Raw genomic sequence first — 16,526 nt, 5'->3', positions numbered from 1 at the left:
CAGCTATTCCACCATAAATCAATACATTCCAGGTTTACTTAGAATAATCTATGTATACATACAAGCATATCCTCCCAAAAACATTTAAAGAGAGAGACTCCTGGCATATTTCTGCTAACAAATTCTATTAGTATGTGTGATAGTTGATTTTATGTGACAATTTGACTGCGCAATGGTGTGCTCATATGTTTGGTCAAATATAATTCTGGGCATTTCTGTGAGGGCTTTCTGGAATGAGATTAACATTTAAATCAGTAGACTGAGTAAAACAGATAGCTTTCTCTAATGTGAGTAGGCCTCATCCAATGAGCTGGAGGTCCCAATAAAATAAAAACACTGACCCTCCCATGAAGAAGAGAGGACTTTTTCTTGCCTAAGGGACACAAACTAAGATATTGGCTTTTCCTGGGTTTCAAGCCTGTCAGCCTTCAGACTGGAACTACATCATCAATCATCCTGGGGTTCCAGCTTGCTGACTCACCCTGCAAATCTTGGGAACTGTCAGTCTGTATAATCACACAAGCAAATTCCTTACAATATGTCCCTCTCTCTTTCTCTCTCTTCATACACACACACACACACATGCAAGCACACATACACACATCCTATTGGTTTTGTTTCTCTAGAGAACCCTGACTAATATAGATTCTGGTACCAAGAAGTAGGGTGTTACTGTAATCAATACCTGAAAATATGTGGAAATAGCCTTGGAACTGAGTAACGGGGAGAGGCTGGAGGAATTTCTAAAGTCTAGGATTTTAGAAAAATCCTAGAGTACCATGAAGAGACTGTTGGTAGAAATATGGACATTAACAAAGCTTCTGATGAGGGCTCAGAAAGAAAAGTGGAAAGCAGAAGAGAAATTCTGTATTTTCTTAGAGAATACATAGATAATCAGGAACAGAATGTTGGTAAAAATATATACATTAAAGGTGTTGAAGCTGGGTACCTGAGGGTTACAATAAATATTCAATAAGGACATGATTACCTTTTGACCTGGTTGCCAACACAGACACAGATAAAAAGAAGTTACTCTTGTTAACTTGGTGCTTTCTTGTTTAACATGAGGGATGACTCAAGGGTCACAAGAATGTATGAGTTTATTTTGCAGAGGAAAAGATTGCCTTTAAGGACGTTAGGATCACCAGATAACCAGCTTCTAGCTGCTGTTGATGCCCAGATGTCAGATTGCCCAAGGGCATATCTAGAGCAAAGGAACAGAGATTTCTCCTTTGTTTCTGCAAAACTCCTCCTCTGAAGCCCTGTAGCTCTATAAACCCCCTGATTTCCTCTTTTGTTAAGGTAGATTTGAGAGAATCTATCCTCCCACCTTCTCATTTTGACCAACTTGAATAAAACTTTCTCTGTCTCCAAGCATGTATCAGTGATTGGCACATGAACTTTTGATTAAGAGGTTCATTATCAGTCCTTCTGGTGAAATTTTTTGACAGAATAGGAAGATGCTACTGGGAAAGGAAGAAAAGGGAATTCCTATTATAAAGTGGGAAAAAACTTGGCTAAATTGTGATCTAGGGTTTTGTGGAAAATAAAATGTGTGAGCCATGAAACTGGATAATTAGCCAAGGAGATTTCTAAGCAAAATGTTAAAGGTGCAGCATGAGTCCTTCTGATTGCTTAGAGTAAAATGTGAGAGGAGACAGATGAATTGAGAAAATAAGTGTTAAGCAGCAAGGTACCAAAACTTAAAGATTTGGAGAATTCTTAGCCTATCCACATTGCAAAAAATGAAAAAAACATGTTCTAAAGATAATACCAAAGATGTGGCTGTAATATCATTTTATAAAGAGACTATGCATGTGAACCATCTCAGCAGAAGCCAGGAATAGGGATGAGATTATACCAGAAGAAATACTGCCAAGTTGGACCAAAAGGAATACAATGGGACAATAAAGCTATTTGGCTGCCAACATGTTTTATTCTTCAAGAAAAGAGAATGACCCCTGAAGGTGATTTAGAGATCATCAGGGCTTCCTCTCCCATCACAGGCCTAAGGGCTGTGTCTTTCTTGGTTTCAGAAGGTGAGGCCCTCTCCTTGGTTTCAGCTTGCCAGGCTGCTCCAGCCCACTGCCTCACGCATGGGGCTGCTGCAAAGAGTTGTGTGGGCAGGGCCTCTACAAGAGCCAAAGTGGTGAGGTAGATGCTAGCTAGGACTATGGGGTGATGCTGCCACTTCAGTGGGCCTGGAGGACAGAACATGAAGCCAAAGAGGATTATTCTCAAATTTTAAAATCTAATGGAATTTGCCAAGCTAGGTTTTGTAATACTGGGATCTGGTGCCCCTTCCTTCTTTCCAATTTCTCTCTTTGGAATGGGAATGTCTATCCTATTCCTGTCTCACCATGTTTTTTTGGAAGCATATAGCTTATCTGATTTTACAGATTCACACTTGGAGAGGAATTTTGCCTTGGAACAAATCATACCTCAAGTCTCACCCATACCTAATTTAGATGACACTTAGATGAAACTTTTTGCCTGCAGTTGATACTGGAATGGGGTAAGATTTCTGGAGCTGTTGAGATGAAGTGAATGTATTTCACATACCAGGAGGACATAACTTTGAGGTGGCCAGAGGATGGAATGTTATGGACTGAATTCTGTTTCCCTAAAATTCAAAGCCCTAACCCCTAACGTGATGGTATTTGGAGATGAGGGCTTTGGGAGGTAATTAGGGTTAGGTGAGGTTATAAGAGTGGGGTCTGACGGGACTGATCTTCTTATAAGAGGAGGATGAGAGACCATAGAGTTTTCTCTCTTCACACACGGAGTAAAGGTTATCTGCAAGCCCAGAAGACAGCTCTCACAGAAACCAATTTGCCAGCACCTTAATAATGGATTTCTAGGCTCTACAACTGTGAGAAAACAAACTTCTATTGTTTAAGACATCCAGTCTGTGGTATTTTGTTATGCAGCCCAAACAGACTAAAATGGCGTGTTTTCATGAAAGACTGGATGAGGTCTTTCATTCCCCAGGGCATCCCTTGAAGGGAGAAATAGTTGCAGAACTCCTGTTAAAACTTTCCTTCCCAGCAACGTTCACTACCTAATAGTCTAGAAGACTTCAGGCTAGAACACAAGATGGTTTAGTATTAAAAAACCTTTAAAGGCAATATAAGAAACAATATTATCAGTTCAACAGATGCCATACATATTTAATAAAACCCAAAAGACACTCCTGATTTTAAATAAAATTGAAAGAGATAAGTATTTCCTAAACAAGATAAACATATTGAATCAAAAGCATCAGTCTTTTCATGATAAAATATTAGAGGTTTTCCTTGGAGTAAAGTAATGATAACCTCTCTCATGATTAGTTCTTTTTATTCTGAATGGATTACCTAATACAGTTATGAGATGGGGGAGGGAGATTAACTGAAGAAGAAAGAGAAATTATTATGATTAAAAAGATATGGCAAAATTATTATTAAATGCAGTTACATCATCTAAAAAAAATCAACTGTCCCAAAAATCAGCTAAAGACTTTTGAAAATAGTGATATTCCATTAATTAAACATATGCACAAAAATCAGTATGTTTCCTATATGTAAAAAGTAGAAAATTAAAAAAAAATGACAGAAATGACATTAAAATTAAAATTAAAAAAACAATGACAGATCTTCATATATGAATTTTCAACAAAACAATAGCATTCTTAGGAATGAAAAGGGTAATTTCTGATCTATAGATCCTGCTATAGCTGTAGAGAGATCAAAACTACAATGATTTATCACTTTATACCCGTTAGGATGCCATTATGAAAAAAAAAAGTAAGTGTTGATGAAGATGTGGAGAAATATGAACCCTTCTGCATTGCTGGTGGGAATGTAAAATGATGCATCCTCTATGGGAAAAAGTATGGTGTTTCCTCAAAAAATTAAACAGAGTTACCACATTATCCAGTAATTCCAAATCTAGGTATATAGCCAAAAGTATTGAAAGTATGGACTCAGATATTTGTACACACATGTTCATAGCAGCATTATTCACAATAACTAAAACTTGGAAGCAACCCAATGGATAAACAAATGGATCCATTGTTTGTCCAAATGACTGGATAAACAAAATGTGTATACATGCAATGAAATATTATTCAGTCTTAAAAAGGGATGAAATTTTGACACATGATACAACATGGATAAACTTTAAGGACATTATGCTAAGTGAAATAAGCTAGACACAAAAGGACAAATACTGTATGATTCAACTTATAGGAGGTATCTGAAGTAGTCAAATTCATAAAGGTAGAAGGTAGAAGGGTGGTTACCAGGGACTGGAGGAAAGAGGAATGAGGAGTTATTGTTTAACAGGTATAGAGTTTCAGTTTTGCAAGATGAAAAGAGTTCTGGAGATGAATAGTGGTTGCAAAACAATGCACAATAATGTATTTAATTCCACTGAATTGTACACTTGAAAAATGATTAAAAAGGTAAATGTTATGTTTTTTGTATTTTACAATTAAACATAGCTATATAAGTATGTATTATGTTATAAAAGGTCAAAAATATCAGTAGAATAGATTGTCAAAGGTGATGAAAGAGCAATACACAGAAGAATTATAAATTCCCTACAACCATAAGGTAAATAGAAAGTCTCACGAAACTGAAGAAATGCAAGTGGAATTTATTTTTTTACTATTAGTTTGCCACAGATTAAAAAGATAGATAATAATCCCTGAAAATCAGGAATAATTGTATTATTAGTGGTAATTTATTGGGTTAGGATTACATAAAAATTACTGAAAGAAAAATTATAATGTGAGATTAAAATATACTCTTTATAATTTTATATATCAAGGTAAACAAAAATATATGAGGATTTATACTCTAGAATATACAAACTCAAATAGGTAACTCATACACAAACATATGTATGTATACATATATTCCATTATGTACATATATATTTTATGTAGTTACACCTACATATAAAACAGATTAGACATTACTTGAAAATACCCACGAAATAAAAAAAGTTGGTAATGTACTGACTATGAATAAGGCCATCATAAATTTTGTAATTTGAGGTTTGTCCAGGTCATATTCTGTTAACATAAGTCAGTGATAATCAAAATAAATAGAATGAGGATATAAAACAAACCTGGACTCCTTAGGATCACCTTGCCTCTCAAACTCTTTATGCACCAAAATGCATTCAGCATCGCAAGGGCTTCTCCCACATTGAGTCCAGGGCTCATACAGGGGAGCCCAGGACTCCCTTGACTGGATCCAGGGCCCCAGAAGGAACAATTTTGGGACAGAACGTGCAGCCAGATGGCACATCATCCCAGGGCTTTCAGGGTAGAATGAACAGGCCCCAGAATACCACTGATGAAGACAGAGCCTATGGCAGCTGACTAAAGAAAATTAGTTGTATTGGAGGGTTTCCTCTGACCCCAGGCTCTGGTGCTGTCATCCTACTGTCATCTGGACCTAGAGTGGCCCAGGGTAAGCAACCATGAAAATTCAATTGGGTCTGTCCTAGTGGTTGTACAAAATGTCTCACATACTGAGGAATCAAAACTGGGATGGGAAATTTTCTCAGTTTTGGCAACTGATTTGGAAGACTAGAGGAAAAGAATAAAATCCATATGGAAGCTAAATAAAACCAAGGACTAAAAGCATCATTGTTTTGCTGTGTAATGAATATAGCTCAAGTTATCTGTAATTGCTGTCATTGTTTTTAACTCTGACTGCTGATGTTCACAATTGTGATTTGTGGTTCACTCTGAGTGAAGTGACTTAAGTGTGCAACCTAAACGTATTGAAGTCATTAGTCTTAACAGTCCATCTTTGACTTAGTCTGTAGATTAACTGTTATGCGTGTGTCGAGATAGTGCTAATTTAATTTTTCACATTGTCAATATTGTAATAATGTTTTATAAGAGCTCAAATAATGAAAATCAGAATCATTACAATACTAAAATCAGTATGACTCAGACATCACTGAATAAGAAGACTAAATGACTGTTTTTACTGACAGATGGAAGAACACATACAACTGGATTAGAGATGTAAATAAACAAAACAGAACATATTGCACAAAATGAAAAACTAATTTAGACCCAGAAATAAACCCACACATATATGGCCAATTAATTTATGACAAAAGAGCCAAGAATATAAAATGGGGGAAAGGGGCGACTCTTCAACTGTGTTGGGAAAAGTGGAGAGCCATATGCTAAAGAATGACCCTGAACTACTATCTTACACCATACATAAAAATTAACTCAGTATGAATTAAAGATCTGAATGTAAGACTTGAAACCATAAAACTCCTAGAAGAAAACATAGGTAGTAACTCCTTGACACTGATCTTGGTGATCATTTTTTGAATCGAACACCAAAAGCAAAGGCAACAAAAGAAAAAATAAGTAGGACTACATAAAACTAAAAGGCTTCTAGACAGCAAAGGAAACCATCAACAACAAAAAAAAGATAACCTACTGGATGGGAGAAAATATTTGCAAACCCAGCTCCCTTCCCACTCTCCTCCACCCCACACAGCAGTGGAGTTTTTGGTGCAGGTGATCGCCAATGTGGCAGAGGTGTGAGGCATCATTGTACCTTCAGCAGCAAAATCAGCAACTGTAGCAACATCAGCAATGATAAGATATCATTGACCCCTGAAGACAAAGGCAGGAATGATCAGAATACTGGTGACACCCCTAACAGAGGTGGTGGAGGGCGGAAAGTACCAATGCTCAAATATAGCCACAGGTGCTCAGGTAATACAAACCAAAAACTAGTGCTATAGCACAATCTACTGAAAAAAGAAAGGCCTCTAATCTTTAAGTGACTGAATACTTAGAATCAAAAAAAAAGATATACCTAAATAAGAAAGTGTTTGCTGTGACAAATACACCAGCAAAGGAATAACCACAAGCAACATGAGAAGCCATGGTAAAGCAGCATCACAAAAAGAAAATAACAATGCTCCAGAAACCATACATAAAGTCATTGCCAATTGTGATCTAACTGACCAAGAATTCAAAATGACTGATGTAAAGAAATTCAATGAGCTACAAGAAAACTCAGAAAGTCAGTTCCATGAGATCAAGAATAAAATCAATAATCAGAAAGAATAATTTACCAAAGAGATTGAAACCTGAAAAAGAACCAACAGAAATTCTGGAGCTGAAGAACTCAATAAATGAGATGAATAATGTATGAGGAAGCATTGGAAATAGAGCAGACCATAAGGAACAGAGAATTAGTAAGTTCAAAGATGGAAACCTAGAAACAATGCAGGGATAAGAAGATAGACAACTAACATTTTTTTAAATGTAGAAATTTTATGAGAATTATCCAACTCCATTAGAAAGGGCAATGTAAGGATAATAGGTATCCTAGAACAGAAGAAATAAGGGAGCAGAGAGGTTACTTAAAGAAATAATAGCTGAGAACTTCCCAAACCTGGGAAAGGAATTAGATGTACAAATCCATGAAGCTAAAAGAACAACCAGTTATCTCAATGCAAAAAGACCATCTCTAAGACATATGATAATAAAACTGTCAAGTTGATGACAAAGAAAGAAGTGCCACTAGACCTGCCTTACAAGAATTGTTGAAAGGAAGTCTCCTACCTGAAATCAAAAGGCAAAGGTATACAAAGCTTTGATAAAGTTGACAAATAGAAGGAATCAGAAAATTGCAATTCTACATCAGAATAGGTTAATAAACAATTATAACATAAAGTTTAAAGGTGAAGGAAGCTATAAAAATAACTATAACCACTTCAGTTTGGTAAGGAATTTACAACATAAAAGGGATGATTGGTGACAACAAAAACACAGAAGAGGAAGATGAAAAGGATGAAACCAGTATTGACAAATGAAGATTAGATGCTATCAGCTGAAAAAATAATCTTATCTATGACACCTTTTATAGAAACCTAATGGTAACCACAAAGCAAAAATTCAGAACAGAGACATGAAACATAAAAAAAAGGAAACTGAGAAAAAAAATCACAGAAAACCACTAAACTGAAAAGGCAGACAAAAACACAAAGAAGAAAAAAAGCAATGAAAATATAGAGAAAACAAAAGATAAAATGGCAGTATTAAGTCCTAATATATTAATAATTACTCTAGATGTAAAAGGATTGATATCACCAATCAAGACAGAATGGCTAGATGAATTAAAAAGCAATACTCAACAATATGCTGCCTCCAGGAGATCCATCTCAGCTCTAAAGACATTTTACATATAGAAAACCCTAAAGAATCCACCAAAAAAAACTTAGAAATAGTAAATGAATACAGCAAAGTTGCAGGGTCCAAAATCAACATAGAAAAATTAGCCACATTTCCATACACTAAAAATGAACTAGCAGAAAGAGAATTCAAGAAAACAATCCAATTCAAAATTGCAACAAAAAGAATGAAACACCTAGGAATAAATTTAACCAAGGTGGTGAAAGATCTGTAAGACTAACTGACTACTGAAGTAGTCTGAAGACTAACTGAAGACTAACAAACATTCTTACAATAAATCAAAGAAGACACAAAGAAATAGACAGATATTCCACACTCATGGATTGGAAGAATTAGCATAGTTAAAATGTCCATATTACTTAAAGTAATCACAGATTCAATGCAGTCCCCATCAAAATCACAGCATTTTACATGAAAATATAGGACAAAGGATTCTAAAATTTATATGGAACAGCAAAAGACCCCAAATAGCCAAAGCAACCATGAGAACAGAGAACTAAGCTGGAGGCATCACACTCCCTGATTTCAAAATATACTACAGAACTATAGTAATCAAAACAGCATGGTACTGGCACAAAAACAGACACACCGATCAATGGAACAGAATTGAGAGCCCAGAAGTAAACCCACAGATTTATGGACAGCTAGTTTTCGACAAAGGAACCAAGAACATACAATGAAGAAAGGAACATCTCTTCAATAAACGGTGCTGAGAAAACTGGACAGCCACATGTAAAAGAGTGATAGTAGACCGTTATCTTACACCACCTGCAAAAATTAACTCAAAATGGATTAAAAACTTGAATGTCAGACCTGAAACCCTAAAACTCCTAGAAGAAAGCTTAAGTAGTATGATCTCTGACATTGGTTTAGCCATATCTAAACCAAGGGAAGCATAAGAAAAAATAAACAAATGGGAGTACATTGAAGTAAAAAGCTCCTGCACAACAAAGGAAATCATCAACAAAACAAAAAGACAATCCACTAGTTGGGAGAAAATATTTGCAAATCATACATCTGATAAGTGATTGATATAAAAAATGTATAAAGAATCATACGACTCAACAACAAAAAAACCCCTCAAGATTAAAAAATGGGCAAAGGATATCAACAGACATTTCTCCAAAGAAGGTATACAGATTGCCAACAGGCACATGAAAAGACGTTCAACATGATTAATTATCAAGGAAATGCAAATTTAAACCACAATGAGATACCACCCCATGCTTGTTGGAACAGCTATTATTAAAAAGGCAAGAAATAACAAGTCTTGGTGAGGATGTGGAGAAAAGGGAGTGCTTGTGCCCAGTTGGTGGTACACCCACTATGGATAACAGTATCGAAATTCATCAAAAAATTAAAAATAGAATTACCATATGATCCAGCTATCCCACTTTGGGGTATTCATCCAAAGAATATGAAAATAGTAATTCAAAAAGATATATGCACCCCTATCTTTACTGAAGCATTAGTTACAATAACTAAGACAAAGAAACAACTTAATTGCCCATTGATAGATGAATAAAGATGTGGCACATGTATACAATGGAATACTACCCAGTCATAAAAAAGATGAAACTTCACCATTTGAAACAACATGGATGGACCTTGAGGGCATCATGCTAAGAGAAATAAGTCAGGCAGAGAAGGACAAATACTGTATGATTTCATTCATATTTGGAAGATAAAAAGTAAATAAATAAACACATAGATACAGAGACCAGATTGGTGGTTACCAGAATGGACAGGAGGTGGGGGAAGGTTAAAGAGGTAAAGAGGGACATTTGTATGGTCACCGGTGGAAATAAACTTTTGTTGGTGAACACAATGTAGCGTATACAGAAGCTGAAATATAATGTACACCTGAAATTTATATAACGTTATAAACCAATGTTATCTCCACAAAAATGAAGAAGAAAATATGATAGCCTGAAAAATTTAAATATCCAGTCAAGTGCTCTTAAAAAGAGATAAAATAAATTGTTGTGTCAGATGACATATTATAAAATATTCTCAGTATAAAATATTGTTACAGGGCCGGCCCAGTGGCGCAGTGGTTAAGTGTGCACATTCCACTTTGGTGGCCCGTTGTTCGCCTGTTCAGATCCCGGGTGCAGACATGGCGCTGCTGTGGTAGGCATCCCACATATAAAGTAGAGGAAGATGGGCATGGATGTTAGCTCAGGGCCAGCCTTCCTCAGCAAAAAGAGGAGGTCTGGCAGTAGTTAGCTCAGGGCTAATCTTCCTCAAAAAAAGAAATATTGTTACATTTTTGCTAATATATATTATTTGGTTATACTATGAACTACTATCAATTGATATTGTTAACTAGTTATATTATTGTTTTGCATAAATAATAGCATTTATGTAACAGAAAAGTAAAACATACAGAATAATATATAATTTATAATTACCTATTTTCCATATATTTATGTGAAAATAATAATATATGTGTATAATTATATGTAACAGGTTAAAATATTATGCTTTATTTTGGCGTGGTACACAGTCTGACATGGCTGTGTGTTAGCTCTCTAAAATGCTGGTCACCCTAAGCACGACTCTCTCCTAGTGTAGAAGCTACAGATAAGTCTGTCCAGGAATTTCATTATTTTTCCTAAAAGAAAAGGGCTTAAGGGTGGACAGCCCTCCTCTGCTCCCAGGTTATTTTAGGTGGGCCCCCATACTGTCTGGAACCAGGGGGCATACCCCAGCTGTTCCTAGTCTCATGCAGGTCTGCTTAATATCAAAACACCTCTCAGGAATCCCAGGGGGAAGATTCTAAAGACAACATTTCAAAAGATTAGATCAGAGCCCTTAAAACGCAGGAAAAAGAAAGAAAAGATATCCTGAAAGAGTCTAGTGGCACTAATATAACAAATACTAACACTATTTTAAACCAGGAATATATGAGACAATCCAAAAGGAACAATCTAAATTAACTGGTCAAATTAGATGCACTGGAATTACTACTTTTAAAATTGCCTAACATTGAGTATACTTTTTGTTAGCAAATAATGTCAATGTTGATATAGAAAGAACAGTACAGACTTACACTGGCATAGATTTTTTTAAATCTTACAAATAAAAGAAAACTGTATTTGTTGACATCAGTCGCTTTGTAATGAAGCTTGAGACCTATACTTTAATTCACTCTCTTACATGTTGTCATTGATTAATAAAATTTTAAAGACACTAACCAGTTTTAATCTTGTGTCCATCATCGATACTTCCAAATTCTCCTTTCATTACCTCGCAATCAGGAGGAGCAAATCCCTTTTTACAATGGCAGTGGTTAAAATTGTTGCAAATCTGGAATAAGCAGACAATAAAATAATTTTTATGTATGAAGGTGGTCTTCAATAGAGACCAATGAATATGCTATACTTATTCAACAGAGAATTTATCCATTACAGATAATTTGTCTTAAATAGACAAATTAAGCAAATTTTCACAAATTTTTCTTTGAAATTGTCCGTACTTTGGAAAGTACATCTAGCTTCTGTTGCCAAATCAAGTTTTTGTTTTAATTCTTTCAACCCTCATCACAGCCAGACCCAAATAGTGGCAATTACCAGTAACATGCCACAGATTATCATTTACTTGTCAGCTTCACAGAACAGCTCAGACTCTAAATTAAGGATCAAGAGTAGCAAGAAAATTCTAATGACCTTTATTTACCATTTTCTACCTTCTCTCTGTAAAAAGAAAATCATTGTGATTATAATGTAACACATGATGCTTATAGCATATCCATCTCACATATTTACCAAACATTTTATACACCCAGAATTGTCTTAAACATTTCTACTTTATCGTCTCTAATAAATAGTTCCACAAGGTTTCTTGAAAAGATGAGATCGAACCTACAAATTATAGACTGTTAAATGAGATCAAGCAGCAAGAAAATGATTGAAAAAAGTCATTCAAATAGTTTTTTAAATGTCTAAACTGTTTTTGGAATTGTTCAAAGCATGCTGCTTAAAATGGAGATTGAAATTACTTACTCCGCTGTTATTGCAATGTATGGGAGCATTGCATGCCATATAATTGGTACGAGGCGCAATCTCTACACAGGTATAGTTGATACAATACTAAAACAAAGCAAAAGGAAGTGAAAAATAAAGTCAGTCAAACAATCAGATTGTGTGCATGGATAATACATAAGAAAAATTCAAGAAAATTCCAGAATCCATATTACCAAGAATTGGGAAAAATCCAAAAAATAAAGTTATAAGTGTGACTTCATTGAAATCAATATGAAATAAGTTGTGTGTCTTCAGACTGTAAAGATGTAATCTTATGTAAGAAGTTGGAAGTTTTATTTTCTTACCATCTAGCACCAGAAGTTCTCTTAGAGAAATATCCAAAATAATAATTTGATTAGTTCCTTGAGTTCAAGAATTGCCTGAAGAGTATTTTAAAAATACCCATGCCTGGGCTCCACCTGAGACCATTATATCAAAATCTCTGAGGGCAGGGTCCAGGGGATTATCATGAGCACTCAGGACTGAGAACTATCAAGTGGCAGGTTGAGGTCTTAAAATCATCGGTATGAGCAGCAAAGGAAGAGAGTTTACTATTCTTTGTGAAAAAATGAGGAGAAAGAGAAAAGCAAGAGTAATAGATAATTATATGAGGTAATAGGACAATGAAAGACTCCCAATGGTGAGATGTCTAGAAGGTCTAAGAAAGGGAATGTTGAATGTGTGAATTTACATCATTCTAATTTATACATTAATTTTTGTGACCTTTCTTAACTATCCAAAATTTTTAGGAAATTCAATACTTTGTGAAGGGTTTTACTTGGAGTTAGCTTTGTCTTTGGATCAAAATAACAAAAAGATATGCAGGAAAAGGGAGGATTAGAACACTGGAATAGATATGTAGATTTATCATTTAGATTTCAAGGGAGAGAGAGGCCTCAGGTCCTATTTGTATTCCATATGTTTCCAGTTGAGCCAGATGTGACAGTCTGGTCATTCGCACGTGCTATCATCAAAATGTATTATATAGAAATAAATTCGAGTTAGCAAGCACTTCTTAAGATTTTCTCTCAAAAAATGTATTTTAATTGAACTTTCCATAGTATCTCTTGGAAATAATAGTTTCTACAATTAATTAGAATATTGAACTTTTATTAGATATATTATTAATTTATAAAATAGAACTTTCTAGCGACATTCTATAATTATATTATGCTATATCATTAACTGTTAATAGTTTTCTTATGTGTAACATAAATAACTAAAATATGCACTGTATGAGAGCAGAATATATTATAATAATAATATTCAATTTAATTAAAATATGCATCTACCCATAAGAGTCCATTATAAAAAGTTAAAATCAGTTAAAATTTAAAAAGTTAAAAATTTGGCTTTCTACTGAAACAATGAATACAATTCAAGAAATGTTTTTGCAAAAACAGTCCTTAGGAGGAAACATGCTGGATCACATAATACGTTATTCAACCAAAACTAGCATTCACACAAGATGTTCAAATGTTTTCCAAAAAATTGCTCCCTATAGTGTATGCAAAATCACTTGATTACATATTGCAGGACATAAAAAATGATCTGTATAAAATCTAAAAGTAACACTGTTAAAAAGAGGAGTAGAGATTATTAATAATAAATATTGCTAATATATTGCTAATACACCTGTTAAAGATAATTGTCCACAACTTTGTAAATAGAAAAAATAGAGAACCACATATCTTTTCAGTGTCCTATTTGGACATTCATTAAGAGACCCATCTGAGGCCAAACTAAAAATTATTGAATTATCTAAGGAAATGTATTTTGTTTAACTTGCTAGTCACCATTGATAAGAGCCTATGTTTGGTGAAGTTTTATGATAATGTAGATTTTTGTCTGGCAGATTTTGTCCAGTTGAAAAGATAACCCCAAAATTATGGTTTTATTGCAATGTAGGACATTAGGAGGTTTTACATCAAATCCAGTGATTGTATTTCAGCAATCTTTTTCCTAATGCCTCCAAATATGCAGTTCTTGAAATACTCTTTGAATTAGCTGTAACAACTTGTTCCCTTACTAGTGAAGTAAACAAGTGTTTGACAGGTGCTCAATTTATCTTTGTATAAGAGTCTTGTTTTTAATATTTTTGACGGTTTCCAAGGCCTCATTGAGATGCCTAAGTGGACTCATTTGACACAGTAAAATAAATTTCTTTGACCAACAAATGTTCCTCTTGAACTGTTTAAGCATAAACCTATCTTTTCTTGTACCTACGTGGCTTGTGGGGTGATTCCCAAGTGGCATCAGAAATTTAATTTAGCTGATTCTCTACTTCTCTGGATTTTTTCTTCTCCTTTTGGTCTTTTGTTTGTTTCTGATTCTGATTCTTGGCCAAGTTAGTTAGTCTGTCCGTAATCTGTATGTATTTGTGAGTGTGTACATATACATGCATATACACACACAATTTTGCTTATTTTATATATATAGAATGTCTATACCTTCGAGTTGTGTTAATGAACTTGTTCATTTTTCCCACTTTAAAAAGGTGAAAGAAAGTGAATGTAACTGTAAAGGATTATATTACGCGTATATGCATTTTTAAGCTGCCGACTAGCTTTAATAAATTATCTACCTCTCATTGCTTTCTGAAATAGAACTTACTTAATTTGTTTAGAAATTATAATTAATACAATTGGGACCATACTAGCAGCAATAATGGCAGAAGACAACTGTGTTTCAGGGTAATGGGATATGTAATTGTTTTCCGAAGGACAAAATAGTTTTATCTTAGTATTATATGACTAGGTGTTTCAGAATATGAAAGAGGACAGTGAAAGTCAGGACTTGATTTAATATAGAAAACTGTAGATGTTTTGTGTGAAGTAAACTTTATTTTGTTTTTAATACCTATAAACAAGCAAATAACGAGTCTGGAAAAATTTTGGCAATGATTGCTCAATTTTGGTGGGGTTATTCATAAGATAATTTTAAAAATTTCTTTGTGAATACTTTAGAGCCAAATACCATGATGAAGCAAAATTAGAATTTGGTTTTTCTAATTGGACACATGGCAGTTGGTTGCAAAATATTTAATTTTCTCTTAACAGAGGAAGCACAAAGTTTTTCCTTACCTTCTATATAATCTGTCCAAATGACAGAGATTCAATATCTCACCAGAATAATTTTTGTGTTTTGTATCATGTAAATCATTCTTCTTAACAAGTTCCTCACTTGGGAAAGAGCTAAGCTCCCTTATAATTTCACTGCTTTCTCCTATGTTACGTAAACTCTTGCACTGTCACATCGATTAATAAGTAGCTAAGCAATTTTTACTAGACATCAATGATCCTTTTAATCAAGTGACTGTACCTCCTCTGACAACTCTCGATTTTGCTTTATCAAGGTCAGACCCTAAATTCAAAACAAATTTTATCTTCAGGATTTTTTTAACACCTAAAACTATCTTTGAGAATTCTGAGACTGCCATTGGAAAATCACAGACTTCTTCTCTTATCTTATGAATATAAGGATGTTAGAAATCATTACATTTGTTTGGTATCCTCTATATTTTTTAATTAGATAACAGTAAGAGCTGCATAGGAAGAACTGTCAAATCAAAGAAATTCAGTCAGCTTTCCCCAGGTTAATTTTTAATGTTATTAATATAAACGTAATTAACATGATTAGTAGAAATGTTTTCTATTGTGTGCATGTTACAAGAATGGATTGAAAGCTCCTAGAAAATCATCAAGTCCATTTCTCTCGATAATATTTTCTTATCTTCAAGAGAAACTTTGATAAAATTCTTCATAAATAGTTATTATCATACTCCTCCCCAGAATAAGGGATTTTTACTGTTCTCCATTCTGATGTTATTGGTGACTCTCATAAATTAATCACAGCCATTCAGGCTTCTGATTAACTGGTAGCTTCTGCTTGTCTCTGATGTTCATCTAACGTCTCTGTTCTCAGATAAGGATAGAACCTAGGTCTTCAGTGCTCTGTAGAAAGGATTATACCATGTATTCTAAACTATTTGAATTCAAGAATTAGACTCACAGGTACAGGATGTGGAGCTTAAGCTGACATTTGTTAGACAATTTTCAGATCACACTACAAGGCTGAATCAGGATTTACTGGAATCCTTTATATCTGAGAGCACAGGGCCACATGAAAGCAAACTGCTAGTTCAAGATCCAGGGAAATAAGAATTAATCATAAAGGACTGAATTAAATGATGAGGGAAAAATTGTGTGGTTTTAAAAATTTTCTATATTTCTGATGGTATATGAGGAAGCCCTTTTCATCTCTTCTCG

General features: G+C 34.4%; 2 protein-coding genes across 45 annotated transcripts in view; both read right to left on the bottom strand.

Annotated features, from left to right (window-relative positions):
• The window catches only part of LOC103543289 (disintegrin and metalloproteinase domain-containing protein 18-like), a 466,882-nt gene that overhangs the window by 203,809 nt on the left and 246,547 nt on the right, over nucleotides 1-16,526 (bottom strand). The gene's annotated exons all lie outside the window — the stretch shown is intronic.
• The window catches only part of LOC103544809 (disintegrin and metalloproteinase domain-containing protein 5-like), a 160,508-nt gene that overhangs the window by 26,512 nt on the left and 117,470 nt on the right, over nucleotides 1-16,526 (bottom strand). For 22 of the 37 annotated variants that reach the window (XR_011534321.1, XR_011534325.1, XR_011534324.1 and 19 more), the window contains 2 exons: nucleotides 12,238-12,324; nucleotides 11,431-11,542 (listed from right to left, as the gene is read on the bottom strand). Coding sequence is in view for 10 of the 37 variants with exons in the window: in XM_070598798.1 (XP_070454899.1) it covers nucleotides 11,431-11,542; nucleotides 12,238-12,324 (199 nt within the window). In the remaining 27 variants the exon portion in view is untranslated. Of the gene's footprint in view, nucleotides 1-11,426; nucleotides 11,543-12,237; nucleotides 12,325-16,526 lie in introns of all 37 variants that reach the window. The other 15 variants (XR_011534333.1, XR_011534332.1, XR_011534331.1 and 12 more) reach the window with 1 other exon arrangement.

Source organism: Equus przewalskii, chromosome 28 (genome assembly GCF_037783145.1).
Source record: "Equus przewalskii isolate Varuska chromosome 28, EquPr2, whole genome shotgun sequence".
Taxonomy (NCBI): Eukaryota; Metazoa; Chordata; class Mammalia; order Perissodactyla; family Equidae; genus Equus; species Equus przewalskii.
Note: the sequence above shows the minus strand (reverse complement) of the source record. Positions and strands in the feature narration are given on the sequence as shown.